At 38.4% G+C, this 18,955-nt stretch overlaps 1 protein-coding gene across 2 annotated transcripts in view; it reads left to right on the top strand.

The window, feature by feature from the left end:
- The window catches only part of ZFYVE28 (zinc finger FYVE-type containing 28), a 44,317-nt gene that overhangs the window by 14,837 nt on the left and 10,525 nt on the right, over positions 1-18,955 (top strand). Inside the window, exons 2-7 of one of the 2 annotated variants that reach the window (XM_070738841.1) lie at positions 9,299-9,439; positions 10,738-10,875; positions 11,757-11,959; positions 12,599-12,688; positions 15,682-15,771; positions 17,169-17,270. In XM_070738841.1, coding sequence (XP_070594942.1) covers positions 9,299-9,439; positions 10,738-10,875; positions 11,757-11,959; positions 12,599-12,688; positions 15,682-15,771; positions 17,169-17,270 — 764 coding nt within the window. Of the gene's footprint in view, positions 1-9,298; positions 9,440-10,737; positions 10,876-11,756; positions 11,960-12,598; positions 12,689-15,677; positions 15,772-17,168; positions 17,271-18,955 lie in introns of both variants that reach the window. The other variant, XM_070738842.1, reaches the window with a different exon arrangement.

Here is an 18,955-nt window from a genome sequence, read left to right on the forward strand (position 1 = left end):
TCCTGAGATTGTAGTATAATTTATCTTGACTCTAAAATGCCACCACAAAGTCAACTATTTGAAAATGGTTACTACACCATGCAAATTTACAATCCAACCCAGTTAGTCCCGTGTTCAATTGTTTTTGATATTCTTAATCATACTAGAGGGAGGAAAGGATATTCTTGCTAAACAGTGGTGCTATTCTATCTGTGGGCCTTTCTGCACTTGTGTCTAATCATGATGCAGAAATGCTCTGGATACCCCTCTCTTTCTCTTCCCCCACACCTTCTAAGTCTCCAAAAATTGCCTTCACTTCCTTTCCCACTACGAACAAGTTAATTGATGGAGAAAATCCCGTGCCAAGAAGTTTGGGTACGTAAAATTTAAAGAGAACTCTTTGATTTGGATTTGTCAATAAAATCCAATCTGTTCATCTAGAATTCCTAGATTCGGGATGGCGAACCTATGGCATACGTGCCACAGGTGAACAGTGTAGCCATATCTGTGGGCTACAAGAAACTCTCTGGAGAGGGTGAAAAATGGGTCCACCGGGAGGAACAGCAACATTTCCTAAGCTTTTGCAAACAAAGTAAGCAGGACATTGTTGAAAAACCTTTTAGAGAACCCCTTGAGTAAAGCAGAAAGTCCAGTTCACCATATGCTAGAAGTTCTACAGGTAAGTTCATATCACATTTAAATCATCTTTGTTAAAGTAGTACTTTTCTCACACCTCAACTCTACAACAGCTATGGTGTGTTAAATTTCATTCAATGTAGTACAAGAAGAAATTCACAAGACCAATAGCAGAGAAACACTTACTAGCTACTTTAGCCTATTGTAGATGTGTTCCAACATTCTGGTCAGCCCCTTCTTCCTTCATTTTGTTGTTGTCTGTTGGAGCACCCTATGAAAAGTAAAGGAAACTATTTACCAGGACTTAGAATAGCATAGTTATGAAATATTCTAATTCTATGACATGCTTATTATTTGTGTGCATGTGCCTTCAAGTCTGTGTTTCAATGATGACTCCTGGTAACTGCCCGGACTAGTCCCTGCAGTTTTCTGGGCAAGATTTTCAGAAGTGATTTGCTCTTGCCTCCTTCCTAGGTCTGAGAAGGAGTGACTAGACCAGAATCACCCAGCTGACTTTGTGCTTACGGTGGAACTCGAACTCATAGTCTCCTGGTTTCTAGCCTGGACTCTTAGCCACTGCATGAAGCTGCTCTTATTATATATGGTTTGTCTAATAGTGAGCCAGATGTTCAGACAAGATTTGACGTTTTTATCTACTTACTGAGTCCTTACCAAGACCTAGAGATAGGCAGATGTTGATCTGATATTTATTATATTCATTATATTTTTATTGTTTCTTCCTCTAATACAGTTGACTTTGTTTACTTCATATTATTTCCAGTTTTGTAGAGATAGTTGCTCCTTAGTTTTCTGTTTTTCTTTGCTTTAGCAGAGGGGTTGCACTTTAATTAAATAGTGGGAGAAAGCTCTCTCTATCAAACTTAGACAATTTGTCGCTTTAAAAAAGACAATGTTTTAAAATATGCGGTGCTGACTTTGCTAGTTCTGATGCAGGGTCATTTGGAAAATGCTGCCTATTGCGAAAGGGTTAACTTTTCTGTGGTGAGTAAGAAATAGTTTTGATTGTCCTACACCCTCTTATTTGTTTTGCAGAGGGAGAGGTACAGCGTGAAAAACAAGAAGGCAAATAGCTTACAAGGAAATTTAGGAATTAGTACTCTACTACGTTTACTGTACTAGTTATGGTGATGTGCTTAGGATAAATAGGAAACAGTCTCCATTCACTGAGGTTTCTTGGTTATTATTTATACACTCTTTGGCCTTGTTAAGGTACAATTGGAATTAATTTTTCCCAGGGAGCTGAAGATCCTTTAAAAAGGTTTCATAAACTGTACTTAGTAACCACTTAGTAACCACTATATGGGCTTTATTTACATGGGCAAAAGCCTCCATTGTACTGGAAGTATTATAATGGTTTACACATTCTTAAAGAATGCCATTATAATTTATATTGTATCTGTCTTTTGCTCCAATGAAGAGGAATAGAGTTTATTTAATGGCCATTAGGCTACTCAATCCCCTTCATGGATTATTAACTTGCAATAGTGAAGGGGCTTGCACAGCCTAATAATGTGTTCAGAAAGACTAGGTCATATTGTAGACAGGATAGGATGAAGATCCAGTAGAGACAAAAAGAAGAAACACTTCCAATATTCTGCCAAACAACAAAATGAACTTTCACAAAACAGGACAATGAAGTAGACCAGAATGTTCACTTCGTATCAGAAATTCTGTTGAGCAAAAAAAAAAGTGAAAACAATGCAGGTGCTATTTTTGTTGAGAAAGAATGGATCAAAGTTGGATACTTAAATGCAATACCAGAAATGATAAAATGACCTCAAATGCAATTCTAGGTAAATTAATCAACATCTGATCCACATCTGTGCTCCAATAATTTTTTTTATCAATAAAACAGAAGTTGAAAAGATCTCTTGCAAAAGTTTGAGCTACTCCCTTTCTCAAAACAGATTTCATACTAACTGTAGCTAGAATAGTATCTTGAATGATAAGAAAATTTGGGTTTGGTGCAGAAATTAAATAGGACACCACCATCTAGAAGACACCTCTACTCAGGGACATCACTAGATGGACAACACTGAAATCAAACTGTCTTTTTTGTTCTGTAAGCAAAAATAGATAAATTCTATGTTACTGAAAACAAGACTTGCTCAGATCATAACCCATCACAAAATTACAACTAAAAACAAAACAAAACCCTCCTAAGACAACAGGACAAGTAAGCTATAAACTCAACATTATATGAATGTTGAAAGTAAAGAATAGATTTAATGGACTTAATTTGATAGACTGCATAAAGAACTATCAACTGAAATGTGTGATTTCATTAAAATGAAGTGAGCAAAAATATCCCATAATGCAAAAAAGAAAAAAAAGGGGGGGGGGGAGAAAAAAGAAGAAAAATGACTGTCTGCTGAATCATCAAAAGTAACTGAAAAAATGTGGAAAGCAAAAGACAAATAAACACAAAGGAAAAATTGTTCAATTGAACATTGAATTCTACAGAAGATAAAGAAGGAATAAAAATGTGTATTTAAATAAACAATGCAAAAAATTGAATGGGAAGGACAAGAGATTTATTAAAGAAAAGTACAGAAGTGAAGTAAGCTCATATGCAAAAATGAACATGATTAAAAGATGAAAGCCAAATTGTATTGCAAAAGAAAGAAAGAAATTAGAGATGGTACAAGTGGGTTGAAGAATTTCATCCAAAATTTTCTAAAATTGTTGATCTAAATGAACTAGAAGCAGACATTCTGGAACGTGAAGTCAAAGGGGCCTCTAGGAAATTTTGCAAATACTGTAATGCTGCAAAGTTGATAATAAACCAGCAGAACCGTTTAAAATTTTACCAGATCATGCTGTTAAATTGGTGTATGCAGTTGTAGGCAGATATCGGAAACCCTGCAGCAGACAAAGAAGTGAAAAAATAGTTTATAAATTCCCATACTTAAAAAGGACAATATTGCGTTCAACTTATTGAACAATCTCAAATGCTAATTTTATATATCAGTAAGATAATGTTCAAGCTTTTGCAATTTAGACTTCCAACAGTACATAAAATAAAAACAGTACAAAGTACAAGTTGGATTCAGAAGATGCAGGAGTACCTGAGGTCGTATTGCTAACATCCAAAGGATAATGGGAACAGCAAAGCTCATTTTTCTTTGTTGTAAGGAATATCCTTCTGGGTTCTGTTCCAAATAGGGAAAAAGACACTGAATTCATGGAAGTTAATGGTAGACAGGAGCACGTGGCTTGAGCTCCAGATCACATGCTTCCAGATGTTGGGTGAAGGAAAAGATGCTGAGTCCCTTGGTTTATGCCCTCTCTTGAGCCCCACCCCAGAGTTTTGTGTTCCTGTATAAGAAATGCATTTTGATTGGCAGACAGATTCCCTTGGGCTATGCTGGGAAAACTCTGTAGGCTGTGTTTTTGAGTTCATGTTTTGCTGATCCTTGCTGGGTGGTGGTGTAATGAAAAGGCTTTGGGCAATGCCTAATATAGCTCTGTCTGAAAGAGGTAGATCTTTGTTCTGTAGAATAGACTGGTCATGGCTATTAACAAAGGGGGGTGGGGATGAGTGGACTGGGCCATTTCTTAATGGCACATTGAGAAAGATGGGAGCTACTAAGAGTGAGTCTTTTTCATGCCTAAAATCATGTTTCTCAGCCAGGGATATTCTATATAAATATATATTCTGCCTTTTTAGTACTTTGCTAAAATATTTTATTCCTCTAGAAGGGGGGGAGGTGCTAACTTCCTATATCTTCAGAGATGATAGCATAGAAAAACTTTCAATTGTATCAACCACAACAATTTTTCAGTAGTCTTTAAAAACATAAGAAAAGCAGGCCTATTGAATTTGTATAGTGACCAGTTAGGTTGGAATAATGGAGCAATTAAGTAATTTCAAATTGTCTTAAAATTGTGAAAAGAACTAAGGTTGCATACAGTTTATTTGTTTGGCTTTCCTGAAAAATATATTACAAGGAATAGAAACTGGAATTTAAAATGCTAGGAAACAACCCAGATTGGTGGCTGGGTGTCAGGAGCACTCATAAAATCTCTTATTGAAGATTAACAAATGGAAATCAAAAGCTTGTGTGATGATCAATTGTAACAAAAAACAATAACAAAAAGGATACAATTATAATAACAAGCAGTGTCCACTCAATGCAAACAGTAGAAAAGAAGTTGAAGTACTGTAGATCCTATTTTCATAAAAATAAAAAGTTCAGAAGCACAGTAATTGTAGTCATGAAATAAAAACATGTTGCTAGTTGGAAAAAGGCAGATTGGGACAAATTATTCATATTTAGAAACATCAGGCTGACAAGATTATATACTGTCAAGGACATGATCTAGATTTCACAGCTGTGTAACACTTAGGAAGGAAAGCCCTGTGAGAAGATGAACAAAGAAAGATATATTACTTTGAATTATAATGCTGCAGACAGTTTTGAGAATATTTCAAGAAAAAACAAAATAATTTAGTATTAGAAGGAGTAAAACCAAATTGTTCTCTGAAAATGCTAATATTGAAAAGTTGGACACATAATAGAATAGAATTCTTTATTGGCCAGGTGTGATTAAACACACAAGGAATTTGTCTTGGTGCATAAAATTTGTCTCAGTGTACGTAAAAGAAAATATAGACTTGTCAAGAATCATCATAATGCACAGGTAAGAATGACTCTGATGCTTGAAAAATCGAGGACAATGCAAACAAAAAGTTTATGGGGGGGGGGGGGAATTACCAGATGCCAACATAACATGTTATGAGCATACCAGACCTCAAAGAAGCCATTACTCAGATATAATTTTGTTAGGATAGTGTCTATCAAGCTGACAAAGAGTCAGAAACAACAAGAACACGGTGCTTAGTATAAATGACTGATTTGATTAAATGTTGGCAACCGTTGAGAAATAGCTAGGTTGATCTGTAGCAAGAAAAAGGAAATGTTTTGTGATTTTTAAAGATTCATTATGACATGACCTATTTTGTTACCAAGTTTCTACCCAGTTTTACCATTACAAATAACCTCAAATTTCCCCATCTGAATAGAACAAAGCAGCTGATTAATGGGGCTGTATTGTCATTTTGTTTATTGCAGTGATAGAAAACTTTCAGGCCTTTGAGCATAACACATTAATAGTTCTAACAGTTAGTGGAACCTGAGTAAAAAGCTAGGATTTGTTTCTGTCTGAGATTTGGACTACAGGTACATCTGTTCTTTGGAATGGGCTCAAAGGATAACAGATGCAAATACTTCCTGTTACTCTCTGATTTCAGTGCAGTATTTTCAAACTTCAAGCTTGATCCCAAGGTTAATCTGGTGTCATAAACTAAACTGATAATAATAATTTTCATACCTTGTTCCTTCTGCTTCTTCTCCTATTCCGATTCTTATTAACAGTACTATATTGCATATTTTTACACTGTCTAACTTAGGCAACTCTGAACAGTTCACAGATTAAAGACACTCAGAACAATAAAATAATGCAATGATAAAAGCAAAGAACAAAGGTGGCACAAACCAGACAACAAGCAAAGTAATCTTGCATTATTCAGAAGAAGCTTCAGTTAGCTTGCCAAAGCTCTTGAGTGAAGAGCCAGGGCTTCAAGGCGCTCCAAAATACCAGCAATGCAGAGCCCTCCTGGATCTCGAGGGGAACTTTACTCCAGAAGGCAGGTGCTGCAGCAGAGAATATCTGCTTTTGATAGATAACATTTGTTTTAAACAAAAGAACCTAGAGCACACCAACCCTACCAAATCTCATTGATCAGGCAGCTACTGTGGAAGAAAGGCACTCCTTCAACTAACCAGTCTGTTTCAGTGGTGGGTTGTTCCCAGTTTGGCCTAGTTTGGCAAACTGGAAGTGGCAGCAGTGGGAGTCTCTGCCCACACGCCCAGGACACTTCTGCGCATGTGCAGAAGCATCACACAAGCGAGCGTGCATGCGCTCACAAGCGAAATAGTAGCAACGGGATTAACAAGCCACTACAGGGCTGTTTGCCATGTATAGGCAACTACCACCATCTTGATTTATACCCAGAAACAAACCAGTAACTAATGCAACTTGCAAAGTAAAAGTGTTACATGGGCATACTGAAGCTTGCCCACCCTTATCTGTACCTCTGCATTCTGGACCAGTTAAATGTGCATATGACCTTCAAGGACAGTCCTATGTAGAGTGCTGTGCAGTAATCAAGCCATGAGCTGATCAAGGCATGAGTGACTGTCTCAAGGGCTTCCCGATCTAGGAGATTTTTCAACCCATACAGCTGATGCAAAGGCACAACCTCTGTTTGCTCAATGAGTAGCAGTTGTGGGTCTAGGAAGGCCTCCGGACTGTGCATCATTCTTGAATGGGGAAGTGCTACTCCATTCAGAATTATAGTGTAGGTGGAACATTTCTACATCTCAAATCACTTGATCTTGGTAGGATTAAGTCAGTTATTCTCTATTTATACCTACAAAGCTTCTGGGCATTAGGACAGAACATCAGAAATCCCATTTGACCAGCCCACCATCAAAAGATGTAATTGTGTGTCATCAATATGTTGACCAAATGCCAAAACAGTGGATAACCTTATCTAGTAGCTTCATGCGGATGTCAAAGGGGAAGGAAGAGAGAGAAGGACCTAGGGAGTGATTTATCAGGCCCAACGAACAAAACTGAAACCAGTTGTTGGGAAAGAGAACCCCCATGAAACTATGTCTCCAATCCCCAGCCCCCCTGAGTTGGTTCAGAAAGCTAGGCGGTCAATGATATTCAAGTTACTGAGAGATCAGGAGTGCAAGGATAGGTGGCCACCTCCCTTATTGGCTTCTCAGCAGTCTTCCCCAGACTCTTGAGCAGAGGCTGCCTCACCAGCCCAACCATATCATACAAGAAGGCCAGGTACCATATCATGGACCCAACCATGGCTCATCCCTCTAGCCACTTTTATAATCCAGAACAGAGAGAACCCTGTCACTTCTTCAGGAGTCACTGGCTAAAACTCATCCCAGCTGATGCCACCAGGCCAAGAGTGAATCTGAGCAATTTTATCTGCCAGGTAGCCTTATTAATATTCACAGCAGCTCCACAGATGTTCTATGGGGCCCTCTCTACCCAGAGGGGAGTAGGTCATCCAAAAAACTTTCAGAAAAGTTCTCCACCTTTGTTATAATTACATCATGCTCTTTTAGATTCTGCGCATCCGTTTGCAAGTATATACTGCAAGGTTCTGTAGTCCATTCAGCTTCCTTTATGTTTGTTTTAGTTATATATTAATTTGTATTGCATTCATAGTTCCCCTGTGGTACACATGTTAATCTTTCTATCATGTTGATAAGCTCAATTAGAAAACTGAGATTGGTTTCTGATTCTTGAATTAAGTAGAGATATTGCTGAGCAACCAGCCCTTGGAGAATTTCTGCTCAATGAAATAGTTGCAAAATGTGTAACAAGAAAATTCTCTCCTTTCTGTGTTTGATGGCAAGGTTTCATATCAGGCAAAAGAATCTCTCTGCTCTGCTGCATTCCAAAACAGGCTCCAGAATGTTAGACAAGGAGATTATCGTGAATTAGGAAACCTGACATATACAAAAGTTGTCTGTCTGAAACACTTTGGAATCCTATCTTCTCTGGGCTTGTTGCGCTCCTCCCCCCAAACCTTGAACCTTTCCCTCCAGCTTTATTTTGTGTCTGCAGCCATATATCTAGTAAACTGTCAACCTTGAAGGTGTCTATTCTCAGTTCCTTAATTATACAGCCATTTAATTTGGGGTAAGAATCAGAGGCCCTTGTCTCAACACCCCATCATCTAAAGTTGAAGACTTTACTCTATTTACTCTACTTGCACACTATATTGACTGACATAGGAGGAATTATAAATCTTCATTAATTGATCTCTGTGGGAAAACTATAGGTCCAAGCAGAAGAATAAAAATGTGAATAGGGTTTTTAAAAAGAGATGGCACTTTTTAAACTGAAGCTGCATTGGTAGATGCAGTCCCCATCCTGGAGTAAGATCGCAGGCTGGACTATTATTTATTTAGTGAGCCGAGGTGGCGCAGCAGGTAGAGTGCAGTACTGCAGGCCACTGAAGCTGACTGTAGATCTTTAGGTCAGCGGTTCAAATCTCATCACCGGCTCAAGGTTGATTCAGCCTTCCATCCTTCCAAGGTGGGTAAAATGAGGACTATTGTGGGGGCAATAGCCTAGCTCTATTAAAAAGTGCTATTGCTAACATGTTGTAAGCTGCCCTGAGTCTAAGGAGAAGGGCAGCATAAAAATCAAATAAATAAATAAACAAACAAACAAACAAACAAACAAACAAACAGACAAATATCGTATGGTACATTCACATCACATTTCAATGAAATCACAAGAAATAAAAATAGAAAATAGAAAACAAAATCTAAAATATTATAAACATATACCTAGATTACGCATATAATTTTAGCTTCGTTTGTTACAAGGAAATGCAGGCTGGGCTGTGTGCACCTTAATTTTAAAAATTACCCAGATATAGAAAACAAGCACATTGGGGAAAAAGCAGGATTAGAATTCACCTGGCAACTACTTTTCTGTATCAAGGGAATTTCTTTGTTTATATCTAAGTATACATGTAATTAAGGCACCGTTGAACATGAGTGTCTCATATTGTATGTCTGTGTATAACCCAGGCTTCTTCTCTTTTCCTCCTCAGCGTTCTGATTCAAGACTGCTGTCACAGTTTTTCTATGCTGACGAACGAGTGACTCAAGTGGTAACAGAAATCAACTGCCTGAATATAGAGACTGATCCCCAACAGTATCTGACGCTGTTAAACCAGTTGCATCTTAGCCAGGTATGATTCTTTGGAGGAGAGCAAAATGTATGAGGTGGTAACAGATCAGCAGTCAGGAGGTAGTGAATGTAACTGTGTAGCATTCGCAAAGAGAAGTGCAACTTCCTCCTTGCATTTTTCCTGTATGCCCAAAATTTCTATTTGCCTTTCTCCTGATGGAACTCCACACCTAGAGGTATTTTCCTGTCAAGTAAGAGGTTTATGGTGTGAACTATCCTTCTATTTTGTTTACCTACTTCCACTCCTTGGACTGCAAACCTTGGTAATTGGGTAGCCTGACTCACTTGCCTCTGCCCTTCAAATTGGTTAAATTACAATTATCATCACACTGAGGGAAACCAACTAAAGGGTTGTTATTATGGTTGCACAATCAGCCAGGTGTTTAGACTGCAGTTGGCATCTTTATCCACTGTTTGAGTCCTTCCCAAGAGACTGGGATTACATAGATGATGTTGTTTAATGATATTAAAGGTATTGTAAGCTGTTCCAAGTAGAATGGCCCTTTGCAATTGACTGATGGTGATTTTGTCAATAACGATGGTGTTCAAGTAATGCTACAGGTTTTTGGGGATTGAATTTGAGGCACTAACGATATTGGTGGTGGTGTTTTCAAGTCAGTGTTAATTCCGTCAATTTCCTTGGCAACTCCCTGCAGTTTTCTTGGCAAGATTTTTTATTAAAGTTGAAAAGATAGTATCTGGTCCAAGGTCGCCCAGCTGGCTTTGGGCTCAAAGCAAAAGTAGAACTTGTGCCTTCTAGTTTCTAAACTAGTTCCTTAACCATTACACCAAACTGTCATTTAAGGTTAATCTGGATTTTCCCACTTTCCAGAGTACCAGTTGTGTGGTGCAGCTTGTACTGCACTGAGTGGCAAGAAGAAATATGGACATTTTGCATCAATGTATAATATCTTATAAGCATTTAAAATAATTTAGTATTTTCAAAGTAAAATTTTATCCCTTAGAGTCCTCGGAGAGAGACAGCATACAAATCCAATTAAATATAAATAAATATAAATATAGCTAAGGTGGGGGAGAAGTGACTCATTGTTGCAAATGGTTCAAACTCAATTCTGGAGCCTTCCCTTTTTACTGATTTCAGTGTAGAGCATACTATAAGGGTTCTCTTATAGTCTGTTGATTCTTTGTAGCTTTATTCATTTTTAGCTCAAATGAAAGGCTATGAACTTTTTCCTTCAGGATGAATCTGAGAAAAATGGATTACTGTCTATTGATACGTTAGGAGTAAATCAAATATAGTTTTAGAAGAAGTAGAAATATTTCTTTTCTTTCTGGCAGGCTGAATTACTGGCTATCATAGAACAGATCATGGAGGAATGTATCCCCAAGGAACGTTATGGTCGCGACTATGTGATCAAATTCCCTGAAGACCTTCTAGTAGACAACCTACGGAACCATATGTTGTTTGCTGCTGAGGTAAGTCATGGAGGGAAGATACCAAGATGCCTCCATGCCTCCAGAATATGCTCCGGTAGAATCAAATGTCTCCTATTTTTGTATTGCGTTTAACATATAGTGAAAATAGAGCTGTACTCAGATATAAAGCCCTTGCGTGACTATGTTCTCTGATAATTGGGTTTTGCTGCTCAATATCCACCTACTGAGTTTTTAATGCTATTTATGTGTTTAAAACATTTATATGATTTAATACCACAACTCTTAGTGGCTCACAAATCATCTAGTATAGTCCAGATGGTTGCTGAATATTAAGGACATCAAGGTTCCTTCTTTACTGAGATATAGCCTGGAATAATTTCAGAAATTAGAATTTAATACCTTATTTCAGAAATTAGAATTTAGTACCTTATTGGGATTGCTCATTTGAACTGCGAAATGACTTGTATGCTGTACTACTATTACTAACCTACTACTTCTCCTCCTCCTCCTTCGTCTTCTTCTTCTTCCTCCCCCTTCCCTGCTTTCTTTATCATCGTCATCATCATTTCCGTGTTTTCCCCAAAATTAGACCCTGTCTTTTTTTTTTGAACCCTGAAATAAGCACTTGACCTTATTGCCATACACTCAAAAGCCCAATTGGTCTTATTATCAGGGGCTGTCTTATTTTGGGGGAAACTGGATATTTAATTTCCTTCTTCCTTTTCTTCTGTATTCCTTCTTCTCCTCCTCCTGCTCCTACAAGATTTCAGTCTTCTGATTGGCAGTGCAATGCCCTGGTGAAGAGGGAAGGCCTTGTTCAGCATCCTTCACCGTAGTTGAATGAGAACTTGTCTTTGGTTGTGGAAAGGCAGCTAAGGGATAAGGAGTGTTCCTGTATTGCTTTCCCCCCCCTCCTTTAGTGTCTTATGGCACGCACTTACATTGATGTGGAGGAGGCAGATGGAGTACGGCTGCGTCCTCTGGCCAAAGAGTTGCTATGCAGCTTAGAGGTGGTGCGGGTGGTCCTCCGAGAGCAAAGCTTAAACCAACCTGGACCTTATTCAGAGACTATCCGGAGAGCATTGATCCGCTTTGATGTGCTTTTTGCTGAGTTTGAACTGAGGTATGACTAAATTCACTTATACTTTATATCAGATTATGTCCTACTTGTTAATACCCCAAAGAAATCAGGGTTACAAGGACTGGTCAGAATTAGAAGTAGGAACCACAGAGTGGGCTGCAAGTCCTTGACCTTGGGAACAATAAGCAGAACTAATATTTTGAGAAGAAAACAGCTGCTTGGAGTGGAGGTGCTCACTGATAAATGAGGGACAAGGGACAAGGCTTAGTAAAGTATATTAGGTAATAAACGGAATAAACTGAACTGAACTATGGAGCAATAAGTGATAGGTGGACTCAAGAGTTGAAAAATACTAATTTGCTGTTCTTTGGATCATAAACAAATGCCAAAAACCTCTTGGATCAATCCAATTAGTTACATGTAATTCTGGACTTGCAGTTACCAAAATTATGCCCCAGATTTCTATTGCTAAGCAAGATACATTAAGTGAATTTAAAGTGCCTTTATAACTTTGAACAGTCATTAAATGAATGATTTTAAGTTGATGGCTACCTATATTAAGGAGTAATAACAAAATGGAATTTGATACAAACACAAAAAGTGGGAAAATATTTTTGGATCTGAATGCAGAGGGGTTGCATTGTGTGTTCATTTGGACTTCATAGTGTGTCTCTTTTTCAGCTATGTGTCATCGTTAGTTTCTGTTAAATCCCCTGAAGAGATTTATAGGCAGCAGGAGATTGTTGTGCTCTTCTGTGAAACCGTGGCTAGGTGAGCATTCTGACACAGCTTCTTCATTTTCTGTAGTCTGGGCCAGGACATATATAATACAATGTTACTAGAATTTGTAAGCAAACCTTTTACCATTTCTTTGGATAACTATCTTGGCCCAATGTACATTCAGAATAATATCTTCTTTTTGGTCAAGCATGTATGTGAATACAAACAAAGTATAAACATTAATGTGCATATATAAAAGTACAAGCATGGTTTTGAGTACATGATATTTTACGAAATACATGGAGGCTTTATTTATTTGATTTGATTTGATTTGATTTGTATGCCGCCCCTCTCCGTAGACTCGGGGCGGCTCACAACAACAATAGAACAATTCAAGACAAATCTGATAATTTAAAAACATTTAAAAAAAACCTGTTATTAAAGCAGACATACACACAAACATACCATACATGAATTGTATAGGCCCAGGGGAGATGTATCAATTCCCCCATGCCTGACGGCAGAGGTGGGTTTTAAGGAATTTACGAAAGGTAAGGAGGGTGGGGGCAGTTCTAATCTCAGGGGGGGAGCTGTTTCCAGAGGGTCGGGGCCGCCACAGAGAAGGCTCTTTCCCTGTGACCCGCCAAACGACATTGTTTAGTCGACGGGATCCGGAGAAGGCCAACTCTGCAGGACTTAATCGGTCACTGGGATTCGTGCGGCAAAAGGCGGTCCCGGAGATATTCTGGTCTGATGCCATGAAGGGCTTAATAGGCTTTTTAGGACAGGGACGGTAGGCATGCCAGTGCACTTATGCATGCTCCTTACAGACCTCTTAGGAATGGGATGAGGCCAATGGTAGACAGTTTAAGGTTACAGTTTTGGGGGTTTGGGGAAGAAACTACAGAGTCAGGTAATGTATTCCAGGCGTTGACCACTCTGTTGCTGAAGTCGAATTTTTTGCAGTTAAGTCTGAAGAGGTTTACATTAAGTTTCTTATCTATTGTGAGATCGTGTATTGTTGCGGATGAAGCTGAAGTAGTCGTTGACTGGTAGGACATTGTAGCATATAATTTTGTGTGCTATGTTTAGGTCAGATCGAAGGTGGCATAGTTCTAAATTTCGTAGGCCCAAAATTTCAAGTCTGGTGGCATGAGGTATTCTGTTGTGAATGGAGGAGTGTAGTGCTCATCTCATGAAACATCTCTGGACATTCTCAATTGTATTAATGTCTAGTGTGTGCTGTGGGTTCCAGATGGATGAGCTGTATTTGAGAATTAGTCTGGCAAATGTTTTATATCTCTAGTTAAAAGTATAATGTTACCAGAGAAGAAGCTACGCAGGATTAGGTTATCCACTCTAAATACTTTCCTAGCAGTGTTGTTGCAGTGGGCTCTGACATTTAGAACATTAGAGATGAGTCCTTTACTGAATGAGGATCATAAGCAAGGTTGTGATCATCTAGTCTGTATTTTGTGTTCCGATTACTTTTGCCAATATGTAAGGCTGAGCATTTGTTGATTGAGATTTGAAATTGCCACATGTTTGACCATTCTGATAAAGTCGATGTCTTTTTGAAGGGTAGTTGCATTGGTGGTGTTGAATAGTTTTATATCATCTGCAAAGAGGAGACAGTTGCTGTTTATATTATCACAAAGTTCATTTATGTAGAGAATAAAGAGAGTTGGTCCAAAAACTCTGCCTTGAGGGACACCGCTGTTAACAGATAGGGTTTGATAAAGTGTTACCTATTTTGACCATTTGTTGCCTGTTTGATAGGAATGCAGAATGTGCAGTGGTCCAGAAATGCCATAGGATTTTATTTTTAGAAGTGGTTTGTCATGTGCCATTGAGTCAAAGCCTTTGCAGAAGTGTAAATTGTGTATATTGCTTTGCCCTGATCGAATTGTGTATTCCATATGTTTTTACGGTGTAGAAGTTGTAAGTTGCAGGATAATTTTTTTCTGAAACCAAATTTTTTGTGAGAGAGTAGGTTGTTTGTCTCTAAGTGGTGGGTAATGGATTGGTTAAAGATTGATTCCATGACTTTGCAGGTGACGCAACATAAAGAGATTTCTGTAATTTTCAACTAGGCTGTGCTCTCCCTTTTTGAAGATAGGAATGACCGTGGCTAGTGACCCTAGGGTAGGTAGGGAGATGGTCCTGTAAGATTTATCAAAAATTATGCTCAGTGATTCTGCTAGGGTACTGGAAAGTTTTTTTTAAGAAGTAGGCACATAACCTGGCCGGTCCAGCGGATAGAGATGGTTTTAGATTGCAAAGTGCCTTTCCAAAGTTGTCTTCTTGTGAAATCAGTGTGCCTTAAATCATTGTGATTGTTTGTGGTTCACCTAGGAAATATTTGACATAAGTTGTTGCTGTTAACAAAGACTGACCCAAAAACTGTGTTATAGAGTTTGAGTTTAATGGTCTCATCATTACAGTCTTTATTTTTAGGTCCTTTTAGAGGTGGGATGGTTCTCGTCTCTTTAAGATTGCTGTTTACGAAATTGCAGAATGCATGATTGGATTTTGTGTGCAGGAGATTTTCTTCTTGATTGATATATTAGTGCATTCAGTCTTTATTTGTGGGCATAAGTTTTTGCAGCTGCTTTTGAAGTTGGCTATGTGGCCAGATTTGTTTTTTTGCCAAAGAGATTTTTTTTTGCTTGGAGCTTCCTTATTTTTATGGGTAATTTATTTTCCCTGTTTTGGGGAGTTATTAGTGGTACATATAGTTTAATGAATAGATAGCATAGAATAGAATTCTTTTATTGGCCAAGTGTGATTGGACACACAAGGAATTTGTCATTGGTGCAGTGACTCTTTTGACATCAAGTAAGAAAATGCTATAATAGTTTTTGGCAGTAATACAGCCAGTGACTAGGGTTTGCCCACCAAGAGATGAGAGGTCAGTGTTTATGAGATCATGGTTAACTTTTTTGAAATTGTAACTGGGGATCCCATTATTATGATTGGAATTTAGACATACCCACAGATTTATTTTCTAATTCTCTGCTTCTTCATTCTCTTTCCTTACCTAGAGCTTTGAAACTTGGCTACTTGACTCAGGAGATGATTGATGGATATGAACCCCAGCTGATGTTCACCATTCCTCGCCTAGCTATTATTAGGTATGTGTTTAGTAAGCAGCTGGAGTTTGACTACCAAATCAGCCACCTACAAGGTGGAAACTATAGAAGCAAATTTCTGTAGACTGGAATTCCTAAAATGTTAGACATGGTAGTTCTAATCAAAAGTAGCATGATCCATACAGTCCTAGCAGAAGGATTTGACATAACATTTACTCAGTAAATGGAGTTATTACTATGGGTTTAGATTTATGTATTTCCTTCTGCTTTTCTGCATGGTTGACATTGGTGAATATTATATGCTCTTTCAAAGACCGCTTTGCAATTTATGAAATTATTTCTCCTTCTTTGCTATGTGACTGCAAACCTGATTTATGTCTAAAAATTGTTATTTCATATAAAACTTTGGGAATCTGTTTCCTGGTTAGAATTCATATAGTAAAGGGTTCAACTTTTCTTTAAATTCATTTGAAATTCTCTTGTGACATATTAGTTCCCTGGCATAGGTCTTCATCTGAAAAACACATTTCATATTTTTGTGATCTTTATCATGTTTCTGCTTTTTAAAGCACAGGATTCTGCATATCAGATTTATTTCTGATATAGAAAGGAACCCTGCTGATCTCTTAACACTATCAGGTTATTCTTATAGCTGGTGTAGAACATGAACAAAGACTGTTCATTCAATTTTTCTGGATAGCTCTCTTTTTAAACAGCCTGCCTTTCCTGAGGTGGGGATAAATGATGGAAGAAGTGGTAACTTTTTAATTGGGTTGGTCTTTCAAAAGCAAATTTTATCTTACTATGGATCCTTACTAAGATAGTATTTGCAAATGGCAAATTTATTCACTTCTGGGTTTGCCAAATTCCAATTCCAATAATCTTTCAAAACATGGTATCTCCTATCTTGGCAAAAAGCAGTAATGGTATTTCCATAAGATGCATTATGGTCAACAATAACCTCTGTAAAGAAACGAAAGGGCTTAAGAAAAGTAATTCTGAAAGCTGTGGAAAATGAAAACTTATTTATGAAAGGCTTTGACAACTTGGTGTACCGTTATTTTATTTAAAGGCTTATATAGTTATTACAATACTGGGCAAATCACAAGACAATAAAAACAACCCAACAACCAAATAAGCATAATAAAAACTCTGGTACCCCTGGGGCAACATTCTCCCACACATCCACAGATCATCTTGTTGGGTTCATCCTATACCAATGCGTGAGAGGAGAACCAGCTCTTCAAGGCCTTCCAGAAAGCAGGGTGACAGATGACGATGTCATTAAGATACTAAAAGGAATTAAAATTATGAACAATCCGGTTTTACTAAGATTGTGCTTTTCATGAGACTGTGTGTGTATATGTCAAGTGCATTTATTCTAATTAATAACGTTTGGTATCCCTATTCGGCATTTTATTTTATTGCCTTCTACGCAGTGGCCTTCTGATCTATCCAGATGGACCCCTCAATTTGGAAAGGAGGCCAGAGGAGATTTCTCGAGTCTTCAGCCCTTTTTATGTCTTGCTTAGAAAAATCAGGTGTGTGACTATAGCATTGCGGTACAGGAATACAATTAATCATTAAGGAGGGGGGTTAGTGGAAGATTTTGCTTCCATGTTGTATATTCCACAAAACGTTAGGTGTGTTTTTCCTGGACCCAAACACTTCAGATTACAGTCTAAATTCTTTCACTCAGGATAACATTCTCTATATCTAGTAATTAAGTACAGGAGAGAGACGTAGTTTCTTGTTTACCTTTGCTCACTGACGCAATGTTTTAACATAACCATGGGTTTTTTAAAAAAGGGTATAGGGTTTCTTTTAAATTTCAGTTCTTGTTGTGTCGCTCTCTGACGAAATGAAGCAACCCGGAAAACATTTTAAAAGATTGCCATCCAAATTATCCACTTTAAGGTAGTCCTTAAAAGTAGGAGGCAATGTCTGTAAAAGTGACTTTCTTCTCTAAATAGTTAGCTGCAGATGAGACATTCTGAGAATGAAATGTGATGCATATCATGGAGAAATGCAATAGTTTACTACTTTAGTGGGCTGCAGGGCCAATATATTTATATATGTTATGAGCCTGCCCTTGTTTTGTTTTCCCCATGCTTAGTTTGCATCGCTTTCCACATCATATCATATGGGCAGTTTGGAGCAGCAATTCCTTCCAAAGTCTATGGAGATTCTCCATCATTTAGGTCGTGGTTGTCCCAAAGGTGCTTTTTCAAGAGGCAACTGGACTTTCTGGCTTTTCTTTGAAGACGTTTTGCTTCTCATCCAAGAAGCTTCTTCAACTCTGACTGGATGGCGGGGAATAGAAGGATTTATAAATCCTTCCATTCCCCACCATCAAGTCAGAGCTGAAGACATTTCTTGGATGAGAAGCAAAATATCTTCGAAGAAAAACCAGAAAGTCCAGTTGTTTCTTGAAAAAGCACAGCTGCCCATCCTGTAGATTAGTACAGTGGAACCCCGACATAAGAGCTGCTCTACTTAAGAGCAACTCGAGATAAGAGCTGGGAGGGGAGAGATATTTTTGTTCTACTTACAAGCCCAAATTCGAGATACAAGCGCCAAGGAGCTGTCTCCTGAAGCCAAACGCTAACTTCCGCGTTCGGCTTCAGGAGACAGCCGCGAAGCGGCGCGCGTGTTTTAAAAGGTTGCAGCCGGCCTGGGGGGCTCGGGGGGGTGCTTGCAGCTTTCTTTCTTGCTCTTTTTCTTTCTCTCTTTTACCTTCCCTTCCTCTATTTCTTCTTTTCTTTCTCCTTCCCACCTTCTTCCCTCCCTCCCTCCCTTCACTCATTCCTCTCTTACTCTCCCCTTTCATAAGTTTCCTTGCTTCCTTCCTCTGTTCCTGTCCCTTCCCCCTTTCTTTCTTTCTTTCTTTCTTGCTTTCTTTCTTGCTCTTTTTCTTTCTCTCTTTTACCTTCCCTTCCTCTATTTCTTCTTTTCTTTCTCCTTCCCACCTTCTTCCCTCCCTCCCTCCCTTCACTCATTCCTCTCTTACTCTCCCCTTTCATAAGTTTCCTTGCTTCCTTCCTCTGTTCCTGTCCCTTCCCTCTTTCCTTCCCACCCTCCGTCCATTCATTCACCCATTCCTCTCTTGATCGCTTAAAGCCGGTCCCTGGTGCAAAAAGGGTTGGGGACCTCTGTCCTACAGGATTGGGTGGCAGAGAAGTTGAACATATGTAAATTTAAAAGTTTAAGAAAGTTTACAAGTTAA

The sequence above is a fragment of the Erythrolamprus reginae genome, chromosome 2, assembly GCF_031021105.1.
Source record: "Erythrolamprus reginae isolate rEryReg1 chromosome 2, rEryReg1.hap1, whole genome shotgun sequence".
NCBI classification, from domain to species: domain Eukaryota; kingdom Metazoa; phylum Chordata; class Lepidosauria; order Squamata; family Dipsadidae; genus Erythrolamprus; species Erythrolamprus reginae.